Raw genomic sequence first — 22,509 nt, 5'->3', positions numbered from 1 at the left:
TGATGACAGACCCTCCACAGTTAAAAAAAAAAAGCAAAGCTACAGGAAAAAAAAAAAAAAGGAGCACAACCAGGCCAGTTTGTCCAAGCATCTGTCCAAGTGACTTCCTTTTTTAAAACCCCAGTGGTTCCCATCAGCTACATAATAAAACCTAAAAGTCTATGCCTAGCATTCACAGCCCTTCACAATCTGGCCTGAGGCCTCTGTTGTAGCCATATCCTCTACCATTTTCCCGAGGTACCCAGGCTAGAACGCCAGCAATAATCTCCAAATGTGGGATATGCAAGATAATCCAAAAGGTGCATCAGAAAATACTAAATTGTTACTTAACTCCATTTCTTGGAAGTTTTATAATGGGCATTGAAATTTGTGAAACAATACATATCATTAACTTATAAATAAAGCTGTGTTGGAAGTACATGCTCAAAATGCTTCTACTCTTCTCTTTTGTGAAATAAAGATGTGAAATAAAGATAACTTGGGACTAAATTTCTAGACACAGCTGGAAGCTATACACATTCTTTCTGTTTGGATTTTTCTTCTTCTGAAACTTCTGACAAACTTCTGATCATTTGGCAAGAACCAGAAGTCTTGGGTCTCATCTGGGAGAATGAGATTTGTCATTTCCTCTTGAAGGCATTCCTGATTGCCCATGCAAGGAGAGCTGGTGGTCTTCCTCTCTATCTGTCTCACTAAAACAGTATTTTAAATACTTTTTGCACAACTCACCATTCACACCTTCCAAATTGCTGGATGGCCACAAAAGGAAAGGAACCCTATGGAGTCAGAAATGCCAGACCCTTTTCTACTCAATCAATCTCCCCTAGAAAGCCTTGCTGTTCTCTCCTGGCTTAAGTGTGGTTGGTTATTGCTTCAATGAACTCACAATACCTCTTTTTCATTCAAACCTCTGCTAGAGCACTTCTCACATTCTGTTTATAATTTGCACGGCTGACTCCCCCACTTTCCGGAGAACTCAAAGAGCAGAGCTGGTTCCCAGTCATGTTTGTACGTGTGTGTACTTGATATACAGAGGCACATATCTGGTAAACGAATGAATGAGGTTCATCTATCGGATACTGAAGTTGCGGGGAGGGGGACTTTTATCCAGTTTACATATTGTAAAACTCTGAAAATCAGCACTTTAGTGGTAACTAGGGCATCTGTGCTATGCTTCCCATTCACCACGCATCTTGGTACCCTGGGTAAGCTACTTCTCTCTAGACCTCAACGTCTTTAAAAAAGACTAAGACTTAAAATCTGTGAACTCTGCTCAGAGATCCCACATACATACAAAGTTCTGGCCATTTTCCTACTTCACTTACTGCTCCAAATGCTCAGTCCCTTATCTCAGATGGATTGAAGTCTCCAAATCTTACTTCACGTTCCAAAGTCCGAGTGGGTCTGACCCACTTCTGACGCTTCGTGCTGTCTCCCAGCGCAAGGCTGGGAAAACGCTCGTCTACGTTTCGGGTTCAACTAGGCTTCAGCGGCGCCGCTCACCTGGCCACGTCTGCCCTGTTCATCGCTGTACCCACAGGTGCCGGGCTCCGTGCCAGCCACGGCTGGTCAGGGCACTGGGACAAAGAGGCGCTCTACATCGGGCGGCTTCTGAGAGTCAAGGGGACCGCGCCGCCGGCCGCGGGGGCGAAGCGTGGGTAGGGCCCGCGTCAACGACCTGGGCTGTGGGCGGCCGCGGCTCCGGCCCCAGTAGCACCTCTCTCCCCTCCCCGGGTCCGCTCATCGGGGCACCGCGGCGGCGACCCGTCGGCGCCGGACACCGCCGCGGCTGGCAGAAGCGAAAACAATGGCCGAGCCGGAAGCGAGAGAGCTCACACTTCCGGCCCCTCCAGGATCCCGGAAGTCTCGGTCGTAAAGGTGGGCGCGCGCGCCCCCCGCGCCCGGAGAGCCTGAGTCACCTTGGGCTCCGGGACCTCCCACTGCAGGCGGGGCCCGGACACAGTGATGGCAGCGGAGGCGGCACCTCAACTGAAGTCTCAGGCTGTGCACGTGCCACCCTCAGACCATTCAAGGTATGGGCTACCCTGACCCCAGCTCTGCCCCTTCCCTTCCTGGTGATCTTGGGAAAGATACCCAACCTCTGAGCCTGTTTTTTCATCTGAAAAAGGGCTGTGAGCTCTTCACTGGGCTGTGAGCGCTCAAAAGGGTAACAGACGGACACTACACAGCAAAAGGCCTGACATAACCTGAGCATTGAGTTATTATACTATATGCGATGCCCAAGGCGTTTTCACCCAGTATAAGCCTAAGTGAAATGAGCAACAGGTATGTATCTCCGTCTTACTAATGAAGAAATGAGCCCAGAGGTTGAGCCTGTAGATGTAGTTAATCTATACTAAAACAGAACCAGCACACCGATGCCCAAGTAGAGGCCCCCTAGGAAGGGCCAAGAAGCCGATAAAAAGTGAGAAAGTATGGGGAAAACATAACCTAGGTTCAGTTGTCTGGTCTGGTATCTGGGAAGCAGGTGTTACCCACGTGGACTTCACCTGGAAGGCCGGTTTGTATAGAGAAGCCGGATGTGAACAGGTCCTTGCTGCTAACATGATTGAGGAGGCCCTGGAGGCACAACCCCAGAAAACAAATGATATATGGAGCTAAGGAAAAGCCTCTGAAAGTTGAGGCAGTTAAAGGACAAATGAAAAAAAAATGTTCAAGAAAAACTGACATTCCAAAGAGAAAGAAACCAAAGGGCAGGGAATAGAACAGCCACTTTCCAATGGAGTTAACTGTGTGTAATTTGCTGTAGCCCAACAAGTAGATCCTTTACAGGGTCCAAAGTAAGGATCTCCTGGGCTGCCCAGGCCATTAGCAATATCCCAAGGGTGTTCTGAGCTTACCAGGCCTACCTCTGGACCTGACACATATCCCTCACATCTCTGCACAAGCCAGGACAGAAACACAAATATCAGGAGACCTACTGCAGTGTTTTTACAGTCTTCAAAGAGGTCTCTTGGATCAGTCTTTGCCTACTGAGCCTGGTGAGTGGCCTTCTGATATCAAGGTCACCCTCTACATTTGGGAACCTCTCAGGGAGGTTTTGTTTATCTGTTCCTAGCTTCTGCCACTGGTCCTAGACATTGGCACTGGATGTGGCACATTGGCTCATTAAGGCCTCAGAGTCTCAGGGTTCTTGAGCAGGACATTTCTTAAGGCCAGGCCAAAATACTGTCAGCTCTGGTTTCCAGGTTTTCCTGACCATGTGTTGTCCTGCAGTTCTGACTGCCTCGTATATAAGAGACAAAGAATCTAGGAAATAAGATTGCATCTTCTCATTCTTTAGAGCTGTTTCATGCCCAGATGGTTGGCTTTCATTGTCTGTGAAGGCCACCTTGATCTGGGCAGTGTGTCCAGACTTTATAGGTTCCTCTGTGGCCAGCGCTGTGGATCTAACCTACCTTGACTGGCTTGAGTCCCAGTGGGGAAGACATGCTCCATAATGGCCTCTCATATAACACCTTGGGACATGTATATTTCGGCCAAAGACAATTCCAGAAGACCTGAGGAAGCACTACCCTGACCTCCCTGGGAAATGGTCACACTTGGTATGCAAGCTATCAGAACAGGTAACCCAATTCTATATGTCTGAAGCAGATCTCACCATCTGTCCCCAACTCTAAAGCTCCACCCATGTTCCCATCACTGTAAAGGGCACTGTCATTCATCCAAGAGCCCAAACTAAAACTAGAACCCTGGATGTCATACCTTGAGCTGGTTGACCATAGGCAAGCTACTCAACCTCTCTGTGCTGCAGCTTCCTTATCTGTGAAATAAAGATAGTACTAGTACCTAAATCATAGAGTTGATATGAGAATTGAATGAGATTATTTATATATATATACATACATGCATACATACATACATATAAAATGCATTTAGAATGATGCCTGGCACATTGCAGGTATTATAGGTGTTTTCTAGTATCATATTTCCTCTCATCTTCATACCTTGTATCCAGATTATTGCCGAGTCTTTGTCCCATTTACATGTATTAATAACAACAACAGAGCAAAAGAAAATACCTCTACCACTTACTGTTCTGCTCTGCATCACCACTGTCCCCTTCCCTGTGTTAAGTCCTGCCTGGGGTCAGGGCAACTGTGAGAAGGATGTTCCTAGGGACCTTTTGGATTTAAGGAGACCACAAAGAGAGGAACACAGTCAGGTCTGGAGATTCTTTGTCTCCAAACCCCTCAGACTTTCTGACATCATCCATGTGGATAGTCCTCTTTTCAACAGCCACGACACCCTTACATACTCTAAAAATAAGGTGGGAGAGTCCTAGAACCCCCCACCTGGGGTAGGGAGGGGGAGTTGTAATGAGACAGGAGGGAAGGGGGCAGGGCACAATCATTAAAGGAATGACACAGCAATTACACCAAGATGGCGGAAGATTCAACTCTCAGTAGACCTTAATGCCCAAGATGGCAGGAGATTTGACTTCCAGTAGAACTTGACCTTCATTTTACACTCACTGTAATATATTAGCATACTAAATGGCACTCCCACAGGCACCATGACAGTTCTGAGGCTGGTCATAAAAGGTCAAAAAGTGGGTGGTGGCCCAATTTATGGGAATCCCCACCCTTTCCCCAAACTAGTTGGAATAATCCTCCCACTTGCTAGTATATGAAATAACTGAGCTCATAAAAACTAAAAACCCTGCACCTTCTGGCCTTTCTCTTGCCTTTTGAGATGATCTGCACTCTGTCTATGGAGTGTGTATCTACCCTTACTTTAAACTAAACAGCTACCCCCATGCCTCGTGGCTTTTCTGGCCTTCTTAGATGGCCTACACTTGGTCTATGGAATGTGCATCTCTCAGAATTAATCCACTTAAAAAAATCCACTTTTACTCAACTATGGCACACTCTTGAATTCTTTCCTGTGTGAAGCCAAGGACCCTCACTTGATGGGGAACATCCTAGGGACTCAAATGGGACCTGAGACATGGCCATCCTCTCATGCCCCACATTTTCCTGTATCAGTAATATGGGCAGGAAACCCCAGGTACTGCGCTTGAATTGGAGGAGATGAGGCCCAAGCTCTAGCCAAGAGAGCAGAGACACTGTCCTATCACTTTGAAAGCTTCTACTTGCCGTTCAAGACTTAGCTGAGAAACCCCTCCTCCAGGAAGACTTCCCTGTACCCCATCTCCCCACTTGGATTAGGTGCTCCTTCCTTTGTACTCCTGTGGTGGCCTGCCATGTGCTTGTTACAGCCCCTTATTTGTCACACCATGTTAACACTGTTTCCTTGTCAGCCTCCCCCCTTCACAGTAAGCCTTATGTGGGCTGACACCGTGTCTCTCTGGTTCACAGTGGAGTCCTGAGGCATAAACTCCAAGCTTGGTTGGTTTTAGTATCTGTCTTCTTGGCTGGAAGACAAGGTCAGCCCACCTTTGTTTCCCTGGTGTTCAACACAGAGCCTGGATTAATCTCTAAGAAATGTATCCTTGATCCAGGCTACAGTGAAGGCTTTTTAAGGAGGGAAGGAATCTGATCAGTCTGGGCTGCGATTACCGGCTATATTGAGGCGCCTGTAAGGAAAGAGGTTGGGACATCCATTGTTAATCTGCTTTGCCACTCCAATGCCTCTGTAATACAGAATCGTTAGTTTGCAGGGGAGAATTTTGAGCCTTGGCAAACGTCCTGCTACCTGGATAACATTTTATTGGCAGAAAAGGACAAGGAAGGTTTTGAATTCAGATCTATAGACCTTCCTTCCTCCTCTTTTTCCTATTGTAAGATGCTCTCTCCCTCTCTCTTGCCTTCATTCATTCCTGTTCTTTAATTACTCAGATTTCTTCCTGCTAATGGTGTGTCAGGCCCTGTTACAAGCACGAGGAGGGTCACCCATAATCACAAAACATGGCCTTGCGATAGACTCGGAGAAGGGATGGTCTTGGTCTTTCTTCAGGACTCGGGTCCTGCGATCCCGCGAGGAGCCAATCCCTGGCGCGGAGACCAACGAGATACGAAGGCCTCCCAGCTTCCTAGACGGTACCGGAAGTTGCTCCCAGGGTCCAACGACCGTAGAGGAACTCGCTTCCGGCGTATGTTTGTTCAGGAACTACCCAAGTCCCTGGCAGATGTGCTGGGGTTCGAGCACGCTGCTGAGCCCCGTTCGGGTCCCCGTTGTAGGAGCCGCCTTCCCGGCCTGTCCCTGCCCGCTCTTGGCGCTGGTATTGACCCTCACTTGTGACACACATGATGAAACAGGCCCAGAGAGTGGCGGGAAATTTCCGGGGATCCCAGCACATCCCCTACGGCGTTTGGTGGGAAGGCAGTACTCTGCCTCCCGACCTAATACTGCTCACTTCGTGCTTCCTTGCCGGAGGGCACTAAACTCCCTGTACTTTGTTTGGCTAAATCCCTTTCCTGGGTGTGTAATCCTGACTCACTATCTGACCTCCAGCTCAGCCTTTGACCCTTTGTGCTGCACATCTGCCAAGTGGAAGGAGCGTTTTTAGCCTATCCTACCCACAGCTCTCAGTCACCCGGGTTGTTAGCAAGGACTCGTGGACTGCACGAAGGATCACTAGTCCAGCCACCACCTTGCTATTTTAGTGATGGTGAAACAGGCCCATGGAGGGGTTTGAACCGAGACCTCCTGCCTTCCATTTCAGAGGCCTTGTCTCTTTTTCTGACCCAGTGTCTGTGACCTTGATTCTCCTAAAGCACAGTTTTGGTTTTGGAGTAACGAACTTTATGCTCTTGATTGTAATCCTTCAGTTTCTGGGTATTATTGGACTTACGATTTGAAATCCACATTTTTCCGGAAGCATCAAACATAGACTGGAATTTTTCAGCCTTTAGGTATGGAAGACCCCCTACTCTGCCACTTACCATCTCGCATTTGCGGCTTCCGGCAAGTTATATATCCACTGAGTTTCTTCATTTGTGAAATGGAAAAACAAAAACAAAAAACAATCCATGACTGCTTACTCAGAGTTGGAAGAACTGAGTGAGGTAAGTTGTGAGTTTTGACATGTCCTGTTAAGCACTATACAAAGATAACAAAAACACTTGTGCAAGAAACTTTGGATTCAAGGAGGGAGATGAGAATAAAATTGGGTCTTGGAAATATTTAGGGCAAGGGGAAGCAGATAAAGGTGACTAACGAAAGACAGTATCTGATAGCAAAGGGAGAAGTTCAGAGAGCCAAGGAAAGTGGTATGGGCACACAACACCGTGACGGTGACACGCAGGTTGGTAAAGAATTACTAGAGACCGAGAAGAGTTTAGGAAGGTTTAATAGGGATGCTGCAATAGGTAATAGTGGGCCACACAGGTGAGAGGTGCCTGCCTGAGCCCCAGGAACGGGGGTGCAGGGTCTTTTATTGGGGGGAGGGGACTGTGCACACAAGGAGCAGGGGCTGCATGGTCAATTCGTGTGCAGGTACGATTGGTTGTAAGATTTGTCAGGGACTTCTCTGAACAATAGGTTTTACGACTTTGATAAGGGCAGGATGTGAGGCCTGTCCGCCTAAGGTACTGGGAGATGAGTTTTGTTAGAGTAAACACACATCAAGAGAAGTTGTTTTATATCTTTCAGAAATGCAGGAATACAAAGTGTCCTGCAGTGAGGAGTAGGGGTTACGGTGTCAACAGGCTCCAGCCACACAGAGAGCCCAGGGGTGAGGGTGCCAGCCCACTCCACAGAAAGGACTGATCTTGAAGGGATCAGAAGCAGCCTCAGAAGGAATAGCACTGAGTTGAGCCTTTAAGTAGGAATTAGACAGGTTTGGGGGGAGAAGGAAAAATATGATCAAAGGTGAAGAGATACACTTTTTGGAGGGGGAGGTTGTTACTTCTGTTCAGTATTGTAAAGTGTAAGGAATTAAAAAGCAGTGACCTGATCTCTAGTTTAGATGTATAAAATCTGTGTGCCCCCTAAGCTCCCATAATGTCCCCTGATGATCCTGCTTTTCCATCACTTTAAAGGACACGTGATACTTACATTTCTTATTGCTAGTTGAACAATGAGGAGAGATCCAAGAGGCTAAACCCTGATACTCCAGGGAACTTGTAAATTCCCTTCACATAGGAGACCTCCAGGATGCACTTGGAGATCTTCCAGGGGAAACCTAATCTTTTCTGAGTATCCAGAAGATTACTTCTGTGCCCCAGTAACTCCCATGTTCTACCCACTAATATTTCTACAGAGTAAGCATGCAGAACTTCCTGAGTGATTTTCTCCTTCCTCAGAGGAGTGTTCTGGAGGCCAGGCTGGATCTCTGATGAAGTGATCAGGAGTAATGTTTCTCTATTCCTCTGAAGGAGGCAGGGAGCTAGGGAATAGAAACCAGGACCTGTTGGCTAGAGACTTCTTTGAAGGTTTAAAATGAATCTGTTTAAAATTAACCTATAGTTGGTCTTAGGTGGTACTTTTGCTTGGATAATGGAAAAAGCTACCCTGAAGAAACACAAAGCCCTGACATGATCTGATTTATAAATCCATGTTGTTTAAGGAGCCCACTTGCTTGACTTGCTTGCTTAACCTAGCTTTACCACAGTGTTTGAGGGTCTCTAGTTATCTGACCTTGCTTTTGCAGAGTGTTTGTTACACAGAGCAAAACAAATTGGAAAGCATGCAGGAAAGGGGCAGCCAAAGAGAACAAGAACTATCAAAGAAGACAAATAAAAGGACCCAGCTGAGACTTAAAAGGGGGCTTTTTACATCAAGCCACCTGAGCTTATGTTCCCCCACCCGAGTGTGTTTCCACTCATGTCTTCCTCTTTTGAGCAATAAAATGGCTTTCATGCTGCCCCTTTGTCTCCACTGTGAACTCTTTCACAGCCAGAAGATAAGAACCTACTCTTTGGGGTTTTCCCCCTTTTAGCAGGCTTCCCCGCCCACTAACACCTCCAGGATTCCACATATTGGCAAACAGTACCATTGTTCAGCCACTAGGTGAACCTCGTTAGAACTCACCATAAAAGAAAAGAGCTGGTCTGTGGGAAGATAATATTTTGTGTGCTTGTGGGCTGGGAATGAGCCAGTACCCCTGATTGTCATGATGATGGGGGAAGAGACTGCCCTGGAACAGAGCCTCCCTTAGGATCTGGTTCCCCTCATTGAAGAAGGCCCCAGGGAGTAATGAGTGGTCCCTTTAACAGTTCCTCCCTGCCAGCCTGGTCAGCTAGATCTTGCTGGTTCCTATTTTGATTCTACCTTTGTCACTGGAAGAGACCCACCTCTTCAGAGGTTAACCTGCTTTCTGTTTTTGTTTCCACAGCACAATGTTAACCTATTCCCACAGTTGTGCTTGCTTAACAGAAACTAGAGCAGAAGATCATACAAGCAAAATCACAGGACCAGCCCAAGCCAGAATGACCCAAGGTGGCAAGAGTCAACTGCCATGAACTGGTTGCAGCCTGACCACAATGGCAGGACTTGTACAGATGAGACAGTGTCCCAAAGTTGCCTTGCTTCATTACCATGCTGGGATCTCTGCCCAAAGTGCAGACTTTAGCTTTGCTAGGCACAATTAGGTCATATGCAAGGGAGCCCCAAGGACTGCTCATGCTCTGGCTGTTTCTGGAAATCTCCACATCCTTCCTGAAATTCTGATGGCAGATCCATCTCTTGCCCCTTAAATGTTGCCTGCTTCACTCCCTCAAGGGGAAGGGGCCTTTAGAACAGGAGCGCTCTTGTCCTCATTCTTTGATCAATGAATAAAATTTCTGTTCCGCCGAACTTGGGATCATTCAGTTGACCCAGTGACACCTGGCAAGGATAGGCTCCAGCTGGGCCCACCCATGCAGCTGGGGCTCCGTAACAGCTTTGACCCCATTCTTCCCAGGGTGGGAGGGAACCCTGGAGGGAAGGCCTGAACACACATTTGGAGGGATGTAGGAAAACAAGACAAGCGCTCTGGGGCACGAACAGAAGGCAGGCGTCCTGTGGGTTAGGTAAAGGGTGTCGGGAACAAGCCTCCGGGCTGGGCTGGGAGGCCGCCTAGCATGGAGCTGGGGTCCGGGAGAAGGCGAGACGTCGGCCCTCCCAGCCTCCTAGAGAGGCCCTTGGCGGCGATGCGCGTGCGCGACGCCAGGTGGGTGGTACAGTCAAGAGACACACGTCGCGCGGCGCCCGGAGTCGGTGAGCGGCCCGGCGAGGAGGGCGGGTGTCGCGGGCTGCGGTGTGGGCGTGGGGTTCCCGGGTGTGGAATAGGGGCGGCGGGTGAGGCTCGGCCTCGAGGCTGTCCCGGGGTCGGGGTCTGGTCTGGGAGCTGCGGTGAGGATGTATCTGCCAGCGTTTTGCTGCCCGGGCGCCCCGGGCGAGAATTTGGAATAATAGTTTCTGTTTTATCACTTCTCCCAATTATGCAAACAAAGCGGACTCATTACAGACAATTAGATGACGCGGTGAGCGTAAGAAAGATAAAAGTAACCGCTGTCCGTTAATGTTTACATCTGGAGGCTTCCTGACAATTTAAAATTTGTGCATAATTTGGCAAACTCTTATATGTATATGTTAATTTTTTATTACGAAGTAGGATCGTACTATTGCTTTTAAAAACTTTTTTTAGTATTGTAATAAAACAATAGTGTGATAATATGTACATAACATTTACTATGATACCTAAACATTTACCATTTTAACCATTCTAAACTGCATAATTCAGTGGCACTAAATATATTCATACTATCGTGTTTTGAAAATTTTATCAACTTGCAGAATGCATTTGTTGATATATTGGTTAAAATTGGTGCCAACATTATGACAACACTAAAACATATTTGCAAGTACAAGTAAAAGAGGACGTTTTGTTTGTAGTTTATTTCATACAGTACACATTACATGAAGCTGTAAATGCTGAAGCAAGTGACATTTGTGCATAAAAACAGCAAAATATTAGGGTAATTGTGTCCGTTTTCAAAACGAAAGTGTAGTATTTATAAATCGCAGTTTTTAAGCAAAGGTAACAGCACTAACCTAAAACCATTTTGCTGTCTTCTAACTTCCATAGACCTATGAAATCAGAAAATGTTCTTCATAAAGTTAAGGGTGGCAAGGAAAGAACACCTTCCTGTTTCAAAAGTTTGCCAGTCTGACAACTCATTAATACTAGGTTGCTTAACTTGCAAGGAAGTGGTAGTTTAGGCTGTAATTTGCTTAAGGATTTCAGGGAAGTTGTATTTCTTAAGCACGTGTGTATATCTGTGTGTGTATTCAGGGACTGACAAATGAGGCTGCACTTACATATTATTATTAATGCTGAAGGAAAGCAGACAAATGTTGGTTTAAAAAGTAGGCTAAAAAGATGAGAATGTTTCGAAGATAAATCTCAATATGTACTTAAAGGGAAACCGACAGAAGCATAAAAAATAGTAACCATGCCATCGTTAAGTTTCTGTGGCTCCTGGTTTCCAGGAAGTATTAGTGCATGAGCATTCTATGACGTCATGCTCCAGACCAAAAACACAGGTAGTGTAGTAAGATATAACTTATGTTACTTCGCTGTGTTCAGTATTTTTAATATGAGAAACAGTCTGAAAAAGTTCCCTAAGGTGAGTCATTATGTGCTCCACAGGACTGGGTTTTTGAGCTTATACTTTTCCTTCCCTGGTCTTAGACCTCTTATCCTCCTTCCTTGTTTTATTACACTACATGGCACCTGTCCTTGTCTATCTTGTAAGCTGCTCAGGGCAGTGCCTTTTGTCTGCTTAATTCACTGCAAAAACCTTAGTGCCTCAGACTTAGTAGGTGCTCAGTAAGTATTTATTAAATTAGTAAAAGGATGAGTCCAAATTGCAGATAATAGGAATCGACAGAATTTAATACCCTTATTGCCAAGTTAATACTTAATAACTAGATATTAATATTTCTAGATAGATATAAAAAACACATTAACAACTCAAACATCTTCAATTTTTAAAACTTTTTATTTTGAATAATTGTAGCCTCACAGAGGGTGTCAGAACTGTACAGAATTCTCTTATTGTCTGCTTGGTTTGCCTAAAGGTAATATCTTGCACAGTCATAGTGCAGTCATCAAACTTAAGAAGTTTACACTGGTTCATTAATTAAACTGCTGATTTATCCAGGGTGCATCAGTGTCTTTTTTAAGAATTTCTTGCTTGTATTATTAGAATGACCATCGATTTGGTTTTGTCAGATACTGTCCTGCTTAGATTGAGGGTAATGTTGGTGGGTCTTCTTCCTGGTCACGTTAATCTTGATCCAGTATTTCTGCCAGGTTTGACCACTATAAAGTTACTGTCTTTCTTTTGTAATTAGCAATGATTTTGAGGAAGCTACCTTGAGACTTTGCATAGAAAAACCCTGTTTCTCCTCAACTTTCACCCACGAATTAGCATTTCTTGGTAAATCTTGCCTGCAGCAGTTATTACTGTGATGCTCTTCCAGGAGCCTTTCCCTTCGTTTTTTGTTCTCTTAACTGAAATTCTTAATGAGGAAGAGTTGTACCTTATTTCCCTTTTGTTGTTGTGATTATATCCGTTACATCAGGGTGTGACGTTAGGTGTTTACTTTTTGGGTATAATGTGGTATAACATTATTTATTTTGTTAGTTAAATTATTCTGGCTTTGGCTGTTGGGAGCTCTTTCAAGTTGACCCTGGTTTCGCTTTATTTCATGTCCCCCAGCCCTGGAGTCAACTATTTCTCCAAGAATCCCTGGTTCCATTTATTGGAGAATGGTATTTAGAAACCAGATTTGGGCCACTCGGTTTGACTCATATCTTAACTGGCAAGTTGATATAAATATAATTTTAATATTTTAAATATGTGCTGGAAGCAATCTTCCTTTAGTGGCGATTATCTTGGAAACTTGTTTGTTTATTACCAGTGTATACAATAAACCTTATGTACCATCTCAGTGGGCGGAAAAACATGAGAATTAGAGACTCCTTAATGAGGAATTCAAAGGAAATTAAAATTACATTGCCTATGAGATGATGAAGAAAGTGTCCTGAAAAACGCCCATGGGATTGCTTGGGATTTTCCCAGCATTTTCATTTGGGAATGAAACTGGGTGAATGCATGAAGCTGTAGGGGGCAAGAGGGCTGATCCATCTCAGGTTGCTCCCCAGGCCTGGGGCTCACATTTGTGGTATAATCTTAACAAGCTGATGAGTGTGAAGCTTTTCTTCTGTCCCTGAAAGCTAGCTGGGACATGGGAGGAACCCTGAGGCACTAGGATACCTGAATTTAATTGGGCAGTTTTGGCTCACTGGCCCCCATCTCTTTACTGTGCTGTGGCGCTTTCATTCTGAGTTTGAAAGGCCCAGGGAGTCATTAGCTTCTGTCTGTGTTCATGGTTGTGGAGGCTGGGCTAAAAGGGCTGGAATCTTCTGCTGTATCCACAGGCATTTGGCCTCATTTTTGTGTTGGTCTGTCTTCTCATCACCTCTTTAGAAATACTTCACTGACCTCTTGGGACATTTCTGCAGCAGCTGCTTCATGTCATCTTGGACGCTTATTTTTGGTGTTCGTTTCGCTGTGTGTCTCAACTGCCTGAGATAGGTCAGTGCCTTTTTGTTTCCCACTAGGTGCGTTTCTTCCAGATGCTTCTCTTTGGCCTCCATTTCATTCTCTTGAGCCTCAGTGCCTGTTTCTCTTTCCCCTGAGCAGGATTCTAGTTCTTTCATACTTGAGTCTCTTTTTCTTCTCCAGTGTGTTCTGCAGATTTGCCTGGGCAAGTCTCTCCCTCTTCCTCGGACTCTCAGCTTGCTCCTGAGCAGCTGTCCCTGCTCCTGCTGGTGCTGCTGGAGCTCAGGAGGACGGAGCCTGCCCCTCCTGCCCCGGGAGCACCCTTTCCTCTCCAGCCTCCTTTGGTGGTTGTGTCCTCAAGTCTCTTTCTGCAGGCCTTCCCTTATGTACCTTATCACTTCTCTATTTTCCTTCGTCCTTGTTTCCTCTGTGTGCTTATTTTCCTTACCCTGCCCCCTTCTTTCACAGCAGAGTTTCATTTCTCTGCCAAAACTTCAGCAGCCTCCTCAGCACACAGGTCCCCAAATAGTCCTTCAGTTGTCTCTCGATGGCCTTGTATCCCCGCTGTACTTTTTTTATCTGAATGATGACATGCTTTCTGGTGTGGGCCTTCTTCCCATCTCAGTTTACATCATCTCTCTTTTGTCAGTCCAGCAGCACTTGCTGAGTCCAGGAGACCTTGAATAGGTATTGGTTTGTAGCAAATGTAAGAGATACTGGCCTCTGTTTTAATTATGGGTGAAGTGAGTGATTTTTTTAAAAACTTGCTTGAGAGTTTGGGAGGTGAAGGGTTCCATGCTCTCAGGGGAAGCCTACCATCACATGAGTTGGTACACAGAGCAATGGGGCCACTTTGCAAGAGGTGCCAAGGCCTGCTGTCCATAGAATTTTCAAATGTAGCTTGAGGTAGAGGTCTAACTTCACTCTTTGCATGTGTACATCCAGTTATCCCAGCACCATTTGTTGAAAAGTGTGGTCTTGGGACTTCCGTCAAAAATAAGATGACTATAAATGTATGGGTTTATTTCTGGGCTTTTGATCTATTTCACGGAAATATTCCTATCTTTATGCTAACATCACACTGTCTTGATGAGTGCCACTTTGTCAAGTAATTTTTGAAATTGTGAATTGTGAGTCCTTCAGCTTATTTTTATTTTTCAAGTTTCTTTTTCCTTGTGCTAAGATGCTTGAATTTTCAGTGAATTTCAATTATCAGCTCATCACTATCTGCAAATTGGTCAGCTGGTTTTCTGAAAGGGATCGTGTTGAATCTGAATATCTGAGGAATATTTATCTTTTTAGACAAGAGGGAGTGATTTAGAGATTTGGACCAATCTTTGGAATCATTAATAAAACTTGAGAAGATAGAAAATGAAAATGATAAGGAGATGCATTTTTTTACACTGACTTTGTGCCAATGTGGAACGCCAGAGGAAATGCCTAACAGGCTATTAGAAGCTTGTGGTTGATGTGGAGGAGAGAACTAGGAGCTCTGAGGGTGGCATTAGAGACTGAGCCCTCTGACAGAGGGAATGGGAGGCTCTGAGGCCTCAGCCCCTGCAGTGTCCATAACCAGGGGCGGGAAGAGAAGCCAGGAATGCGGGGCAGAGAGGTGAGGGGCAGGCAGGAGGCCAGTGCTGGGGAAGCCATGGGAGAGCAAGTGGTCAGAAGTGTAGTTTCCTTCCAGAGTCGCAGAGAGACGGTGGGAAGGAGCGCCCCTTCTGTTTGAGCAGGAACCTTCTGTGTCTCCAGGAAAAACTCACAGCTCACACAGGATGGCACCTTCATGGAACAGGGAGGAGGCTCAGTGTGTGTGCAGCTGCTGGGTTCTCCTGAATCCACTCACTGGATACAGAGCTCATTGGAGCCAAGAGCAGGGCTCGTCCCACTCAGAGCTTTCCTTCCTCCCTCAGCTCGGCGTGCTTCCCCAGTGCCTGTCCTTCCCCAAGCAGGGGACTCAGGAGACCACGCAGCGGCAGCCGAGCCTCGGATGGTCAGGCCCCAGGTGAGCTCCCTGAGTTCCCAAGTCTGTGGCCCAGGAGTAGGTTGAGCTCATCTGCAGGGCTGCGGCTGCGGCCAGTTCTGAGACGGCTCCTGTGGCTTCCCTGCCTGACTGCGCTCCGGGAGCTGGTCCACCTGCTGAGTTCATGGACTCGACCCTGCCCTGGACTTGTCCTTGTAGATGTGTCCTCCCAGCTTCCCTCCCTCCCCGCCCCTTTTACCACCAGGGCCCCGACCCTGCGCTCCCGGCACCCCTGATGACTCTGCCCTTGAGGCTGCCAGTGTCCCTGAGCAGTAGCAGCTTGTCTTTCCAGGTGGCTGCGGAGTCTGAGCTCCTGTCCGTGGACTATACTCAGAAGAAGTGGAAAGGGCCAGCGCTCAGCCAGAGAGCCCTGTACCGGAAGAACGCCATGCCGGAAAACTACCGCAGCCTGGCCTCCCTGGGTAATGATTCTGTTCCCCAGTAGCTTAGAGCCTGCCTTCTTTACATGTTCTTTGCTGTATTTTTCTGTTTTGACTTTATATTATGACAACATAAGCAAACACAGAGAAAGTGGAGAGAAGAGTAAAGTGAACCTCCTTGCACCGTCACCCACTTTAATGGTTATTAACATTCTCTTTACTTCATTATTAATTGACCTGGGAAAAGAGAGCCATTCAGTTGTTGTAAGTAATGAGCTAAGGTACTTAGGATAAAGCTAAAGGAATGGAAACCCTGAACAAAGCGACCAGTTAGACTAGACTTCCGGAAACAAAGCCTTGCAGGGACCGAGGAGCCAGGGAGCCTCAGCAGCAGAAGTGAGAGGGTTTTCCCGGCAGTGTGATTGAGACAGCTGCGCCCTGCATATCTGTTTTCTCCTCCCGCTGACACCCATTCTCTTCACTCTGAATCTTTTGTCCCACTCAGAGCTCCTCTTAGTTAGCCTTTCTGTTCCTTCAGATGCTCTGCTTGCTGAGGCTCCTACTGGCTTGCCTTCTCTCTGTGCATCATTTCAGCTTTGGTTCCTACTTGTAGTTTCCTTCATCTTGTCCTACTTTGAGTTCAGAATTTATATACAGAGAGACTCCAAGGGTGGCTTAGCCATTAAATATTATCCTTGTTTGGGCAGAACTTTGGCCCAGGCCGTGCAGAGGCCGATGACAGATAAGCTGCCCTTGGGCCTCGTGCTGGGCCCTGGTCCAGGCACCTGTTGTCCATCGTGGGATGAGCTGGGTTGCTTGGCACGAAGCATGGTTGCCTTACCTCCCTTCAGGAAAGACTGGGGCAGGCCGGCTTCCTGCCAGGGCAGGTTCTGGGATTGACAAGTCTAGGACAGTAGCCTTCTCTGGAGAGGGTGGAAGTATGAATCAAAGAGCCAGATATATTTAACTTTCTTTTTTCTTTTAATTAAAGTATAGTTGATTTACAGTGTTGTGCTAGTTAACTTTCAGTATGCTAGAATAGTATGATGGCTTGTGGCCTTGGTTAAGATGTGATTGAAAGGAACCAGTATTTTTGTGTTCAGGTATGACCATGATTTCTCTGCCTTCTCCCAACTTTTGTATTAAAAAATTCCAGGATTCAAAAACATATACTTAGCTGTTCAGTCTCGTTATGATTCCAGATGATCAAAATACAAAAAACATATTTTGACTTTGATTCATATGTAATATTACTGCCTTTGTTAATTTTTATAGGAATGCAGTGCTGGCACCTGCCAATCCAGTGCTCCAGGGACTAGGTGATCCCCACTTTAGACCTCTGCTGTCCCCTGCAGTACTTCCTCCAGCATTTCTGAACCCATGGCTTCTCCAAATATTGTCACTATTCTGTAAAACTAGAAACACCTCTTTTTTTACACTTTCTCCTAATTATACTTGCCCGCACTATTTGGTTTGAGTTATTTGCCACCCCTATGTCTCCCCAGCATCTTTGCTGAGAACTGTGGAACCATATGATGTCATGGTTGGAAGGGACCTTATAAAGTTCATGATTTTACTAAGGTCACATCACAACTTCTGGAAAATTACAACATGCTTTACAGTCTGGTCTCTTGCCTTCCAGTTGATCTGCTCACTTCGCCATGCTGGCTCAACATATGTCTGTCCTGATAGCTCTTCTGCTACCTTCTCTACTGACTAGCTTCCCCTCTTTGTCTTTCTGTGCATGAAGGGAAATTTGAGCTATTTCACATTTTCTCTTCTGTTCTCAATGTTTCTCCTCATTCCTTATTTCATAATGTGAAATTTTTTTCAGATACATAGACTCCTAGAGATTACCTTTCCTCAGTAGGACAAGAAATGAGTAAAAGGTGTTTTCTCTTTTCTTTTGGCAGCAGGTGAGAAAAGGATGGAGAGTTCAGAGTTGCCTCCAAAGCAGGCGATTTCTAAAGGATCAGAGTCACCTGATAGGACCTCAGGAGTACTGTATGGAGTACTTCCTGGAGGACCAGGAGCTGGAGATGCCTGTGAAGACGCTTTAGAGAAGTTAGGAACACAACCCTCTGATGAAGAAGGGAGCAGACTGGAAAGTGATTTCTTGGAAATAACACAGCAGGATGAAAAAAAATCCACAAAAGATGGATGTGATGAATATAAGGATCTTGGGGACCATCCAGATCTGTCCTCCAGTCCTGCAGAAGATCAAGAAGTTCTGAAGGGACAGAAATTCTATCGATGTGATGAATGCGGCAAAGCTTTTAATTGGAGTTCACACCTCATTGGGCATCAGAGAATCCACACTGGAGAGAAACCCTATGAGTGTAATGAGTGTGGCAAGACCTTCAGGCAGACTTCTCAGCTCATAGTTCATCTGAGAATCCACACAGGGGAAAAGCCCTATGAATGTAGTGCTTGTGGAAAGACGTATCGTCACAGCTCCCATCTCATTCAGCACCAGAGACTCCACACTGGGGAGAAACCATATAAATGTAACGAATGTGGAAAAGCTTTCAATGAAAGTTCTAAACTCTTTGACCATCAAAGAACCCATACTGGGGAGAAACCATATGGATGCAATGAGTGTGGAGCAGTCTTTAGTCGGAATAAAAGCCTTGTCCGACATCAGGTACTTCACACTGGTGAGAAACCTTACAAGTGTAATGAGTGTGGGAAAGCTTTCTGTTCTAACAGAAATCTTATTGACCATCAGAGAATCCACACCGGGGAGAAACCTTATGAGTGTAATGAATGTGGCAAGGCCTTTAGTCGGAGTAAATGTCTTATTCGACATCAGAGCCTCCACACTGGGGAAAAACCATACAAATGCAGTGAGTGTGGGAAAGCCTTCAATCAGATCTCTCAACTTGCTGACCATGAGCGAATTCATACTGGAGAAAAACCTTTTGAATGTAATGAGTGTGGTAAGGCATTCAGTCTGAGTAAATGTCTCATTCGACATCAGAGACTTCACACTGGTGAAAAGCCTTATAAATGCAATGAGTGTGGAAAATCCTTCAATCAAAACTCATACCTCATTATACACCAGAGAATTCACACTGGTGAGAAACCTTATGAATGTAATGTGTGTGGGAAGGTCTTCAGTCATAATTCTAGCCTTATGGTACATCAGAGAACCCATACTGGAGAGAAACCCTATAAATGCAAAGATTGTGGCAAAGCCTTTCGTGACAGCTCACAACTCACTGTGCATCAGAGAGTTCACACTGGAGAGAAACCCTATGAGTGTATTGAGTGTGGGAAAGCCTTCAGTCAGCGTTCCACTTTTAATCACCACCAGCGAACTCACACTGGAGAGAAGCACTCAGGTCTGGCTCGGTCCATTTCTTAAGGTGTGATTCTCCATGCAGCAAGGAACTTTGAGTTACGGTTCTATATAAGAAGCGTGCTCACCTTGGTCTCCTCTTGGAAATGCTAATCAAAGTGGTCCGTCCCTAAATACTTCCTGCTAGGTCATGAAGGTGGGAGAGTGGGAGTAACAGTGCAGTCCTGCCCCCACTATAGGGGAAGTTAGGAACTACACATATCATCTGCTTGTAGGTTTCTTTCTTTCTTTCTTTCTTTAAACTGTTTAAAAATCTATCTCATTTCTCAGTTTTGTGTCCCATATTAGAATATGTACTTCTCAAGGACAGAGAGATTTCCTTACTCTATTCCACCTCCTCCATTTTTACCATTGACATTAAGTCATTCTCCAACACTCTGATTCATTCTTTTCTGCTTCTTGGGTGTGGCCCATTTGAACTACTCTAATCTAGACCCTTATCACTTGTGTTCTCTACCTATAGAACCTTTTCTTCTTCCATTTTGCTAATCTATGTCTTTTGAACCTTTAAGATCCAGACCATGTCTGAAAGACTTTCATCTTCAAATGTTTCTTTTTTCCAAAATGCTCCTTTAAGTGCTCCTAACCTCTGTTTATTTGACCTCAGTGCTTTTAATTAGCCTGTGCTATAATTTGCAATTATTAGGAAATTGCCTTGTCAATTCACAACCTAATACATATGCGTGTGCTTTCATACTAATAGTGTAGGGTTTGAGATTGGGTATGGTATCTATTTCTTTTAGCAAATAGATAATCCTTTGCATATGTTAGTTGTTAAATAACTTTTAAAAACCTACCTCTCCAACTGAACCATGCTTAAAGTGGGCATAAACCCTTCTACCACCAGACCTAAAACTTCCAGAGATGGGTATCATAGAATATCACATACAAAGGCCTCATTCGTATCTTCCACATGTGTCCTTGAGAGTCTTAACCATTATTACTTCAACCTCCAAGAGATAATGGATTTGCGTTTGAGCATGTGCAAGTGTGTGTGTGTATCTAGGTATTGGGGGCAGCAGTCTTGTTCCACTGATAAGTACTTTGCCCTGAACGCTGACTCTGGTTCTGATCTAGCTTTCTCCACCCTGCTGCCTAACTAAACAAGTTAAGAACAGCATCACAATTTACTGCAGAGACGACTCGACTTTCATGGCTGTGGGACCGTTCTTGTGTGATTGGAATCAACAGTAATGAAGTTTGTGACAAGATTAATAGAGTCTCTTCTGATTTCCTTACCAATTAGTTCTGTCTGCCTGCAACTGTCATCTGGTTTCAAGGTGAGAGGTGTACCCCTAATTACTGTGGTTATCTTCTGGGCCAACCTTCATACCTCAAAGGCGTAAGAAACAAAATCTTTTCAGGGGATTTCCTCTTCTACAGTCATATAAATATCAGACATCAGTTTTTTCTTTCCACCTTTGCAGTAGGGCGTCAGTGCTCAGGGGGTGGCCTCTGGCATCCTCCCCTTCCTGCTGGGCAGTGTGGAGGGGTGGAGGAGGAGGCTAGAGGGGCAGAGTCAGGTAACCTGGAGGGGAGAGATTTCTGGGCTCTGATTTATGTCTCTGAGACAGTGGAGAAGAAAGGGAAGAGAGTTGAGGCTCGAGAAGATAAGAATTAGATTAGATGAGATATCTCAGACAAGGTTAGAAAGAACATTTATTGGGGGCCTGAAAAATTGCTGAACCAAGGACAGGACTGGAAATTTGCCATTTTTGTGTATTTTGAAATTTAAATACTGCTGTGGCTGTATTTTTGGTGTTCATTTTCACTTTTTAAAAAACAAGATATCCAGATAGGGCTTTCTTTTTTTTTAATGTGTTTTACTTTGGGAGCTCTCAGATTCCAGGGAAGAGCCTAACCCCATGTGAGCACACAGGTCCATCCCTCTACCCTGATGTGAACATGACTGGTCCTGCCTTCAGAGGAAGCCCCTGCCTGTTGAATGTTGTAATCTTGTCTTCTGGTTCTGCTCATACCCACCACACTAGGTCTCTGAAAGGAGAGATCCAGCACTATTCACAACTCTGGTACCTGACCACCACCAGCCTGGGATGTGTGCTCGGTAGCAATGTCCTCAATTCCTAGAAAAGCACTCAGGCTCTTGGTTGGAAGAAAAAGGGCTACATTTGAAAGCCACATCTTAATTTCTGTTGGTTATTGCTAGTATTTAAAAAATTACTGATTTAAAATTTTTTTATCTGGATCCAATTTAATTACCTTGCTGCATTATTTTTTAAGAGTTTTTTTTTTAGTTTCATTTCCTAGCTTTTCTAGGTATATAATAAATAATGACTAGCGCGCTCTTAATTTCCAATCTGTGTGTCACTTATGTCATGCATTAGCTCAGATACTTAAAAAAAAAAGTTAAATAGTGGTTAACATGCATTCCATGCCTTGTTCCTAACTTTCAAGAGAAATGCGTTTAGCATTTCATTTTTATATGGGGTTCACCCTCATTGTTTCTGATAAATATTCTACTGTGTTTAGGAAGTTTTCTTCTATTCCTATTTTAGAAGAAGCAACATGTTACAGTGGTTAAGAGCACAGATTTTGTGCCTGATACCCTTGGTTCGAATCCTGCCTCCACCACTTCCTTTAGGTGTTTGATCCTGGGAAAGTCACTTAGCTTCCTTTTGTCTTCCAAGTGTAAAATGGAGCTAGCTACCTCATAGGGCCATGAGGGTAAAATTAATTCATAAGTGTGAGGCACTTGAAACAGTGCTTGGCATAGTATATACTATAGCAGATTATTATTATACTTTATACTTAAGTTTATATTAGGAATGGATGCTAAGTTCTATCCAAATTTAAAAAAAAAATCTGTTGGTGTGATTTTATGGGTCACGTCCTTTATTCTTTTTGTGATCGATTTTGTTGGCAAATTTCCAAATAATTGACTTTTTTTCCCTTCCGTTCCTAAAATAAAATCTCTTTATTCATGGTGCTTTTATTTTTAAAGTACAGGACTAGATTCAGTTTGCTTTGCCAAATGAATTTGGAACTTTTCTCTTTTATTACCTGGAAAAGTTTGCATAATGTGGGAATTTTTCTTTGAAGCATACACATAACTGGGCCTGATCCCTTTTTGGGAGGAAGGGGATTGAGAGGGACATATCTTTAGCAACTGTCTTCATTTGGTTTGCTCTAACAAAATACAGGCTGGGTGGCTTAAATGACATGTTTATTCCTCACAATTGTGAAGGCTGAGACAGCTGCTTTCTTGCTTTATCCTCACATTGTGAAGAAAGAGAGCAGCTCTCT

The 22,509-nt window shown here is 44.9% G+C and overlaps 2 protein-coding genes and 1 long non-coding RNA gene across 6 annotated transcripts in view; 2 read left to right on the top strand and 1 right to left on the bottom strand.

Annotated features, from left to right (window-relative positions):
• LOC102535243 (zinc finger protein with KRAB and SCAN domains 7-like) overlaps positions 1–1,642 on the bottom strand; it is a 99,378-nt gene extending 97,736 nt beyond the window's left edge. For both annotated transcript variants that reach the window (XM_072941105.1, XM_072941097.1), the window contains exon 1: positions 1,504–1,642. The gene's annotated coding sequence lies outside the window, so the exon portion shown is untranslated. The remainder of the gene's footprint in view (positions 1–1,503) is intronic.
• A 124-nt stretch (positions 1,643–1,766) lies between these two features.
• LOC116277866 (uncharacterized) lies at positions 1,767–9,723 on the top strand. Of its 2 annotated transcripts, none has more exons than XR_012060608.1 (3): positions 1,767–2,033; positions 6,833–6,992; positions 9,263–9,723. It is a non-coding gene; the product is annotated as an uncharacterized lncRNA (long non-coding RNA). The 2 variants fall into 2 exon arrangements; XR_004187302.2 differs by lacking the exon at positions 9,263–9,723 and adding an exon at positions 8,579–8,793 and having other exon boundaries at positions 1,781–2,033.
• A 5,361-nt stretch (positions 9,724–15,084) lies between these two features.
• On the top strand, positions 15,085–22,187 carry LOC102528587 (uncharacterized). 2 transcript variants are annotated; one of them, XM_072941094.1, is made up of 4 exons: positions 15,085–15,486; positions 15,797–15,926; positions 17,798–19,228; positions 20,323–22,187. In XM_072941094.1, exons 1-4 carry the CDS (start codon positions 15,268–15,270, stop codon positions 20,346–20,348), a joined length of 1,806 nt encoding a protein of 601 aa, XP_072797195.1. In that variant the 5' UTR covers positions 15,085–15,267; the 3' UTR covers positions 20,349–22,187. The 2 variants fall into 2 exon arrangements, with proteins under 2 accessions (XP_072797195.1, XP_072797196.1); XM_072941095.1 differs by having other exon boundaries at positions 17,801–22,187.
• Positions 22,188–22,509: the final 322 nt, after the last annotated feature.

This window comes from Vicugna pacos, chromosome 17 (assembly GCF_048564905.1).
Source record: "Vicugna pacos chromosome 17, VicPac4, whole genome shotgun sequence".
NCBI lineage: Eukaryota > Metazoa > Chordata > Mammalia > Artiodactyla > Camelidae > Vicugna > Vicugna pacos.
Note: the sequence above shows the minus strand (reverse complement) of the source record. Positions and strands in the feature narration are given on the sequence as shown.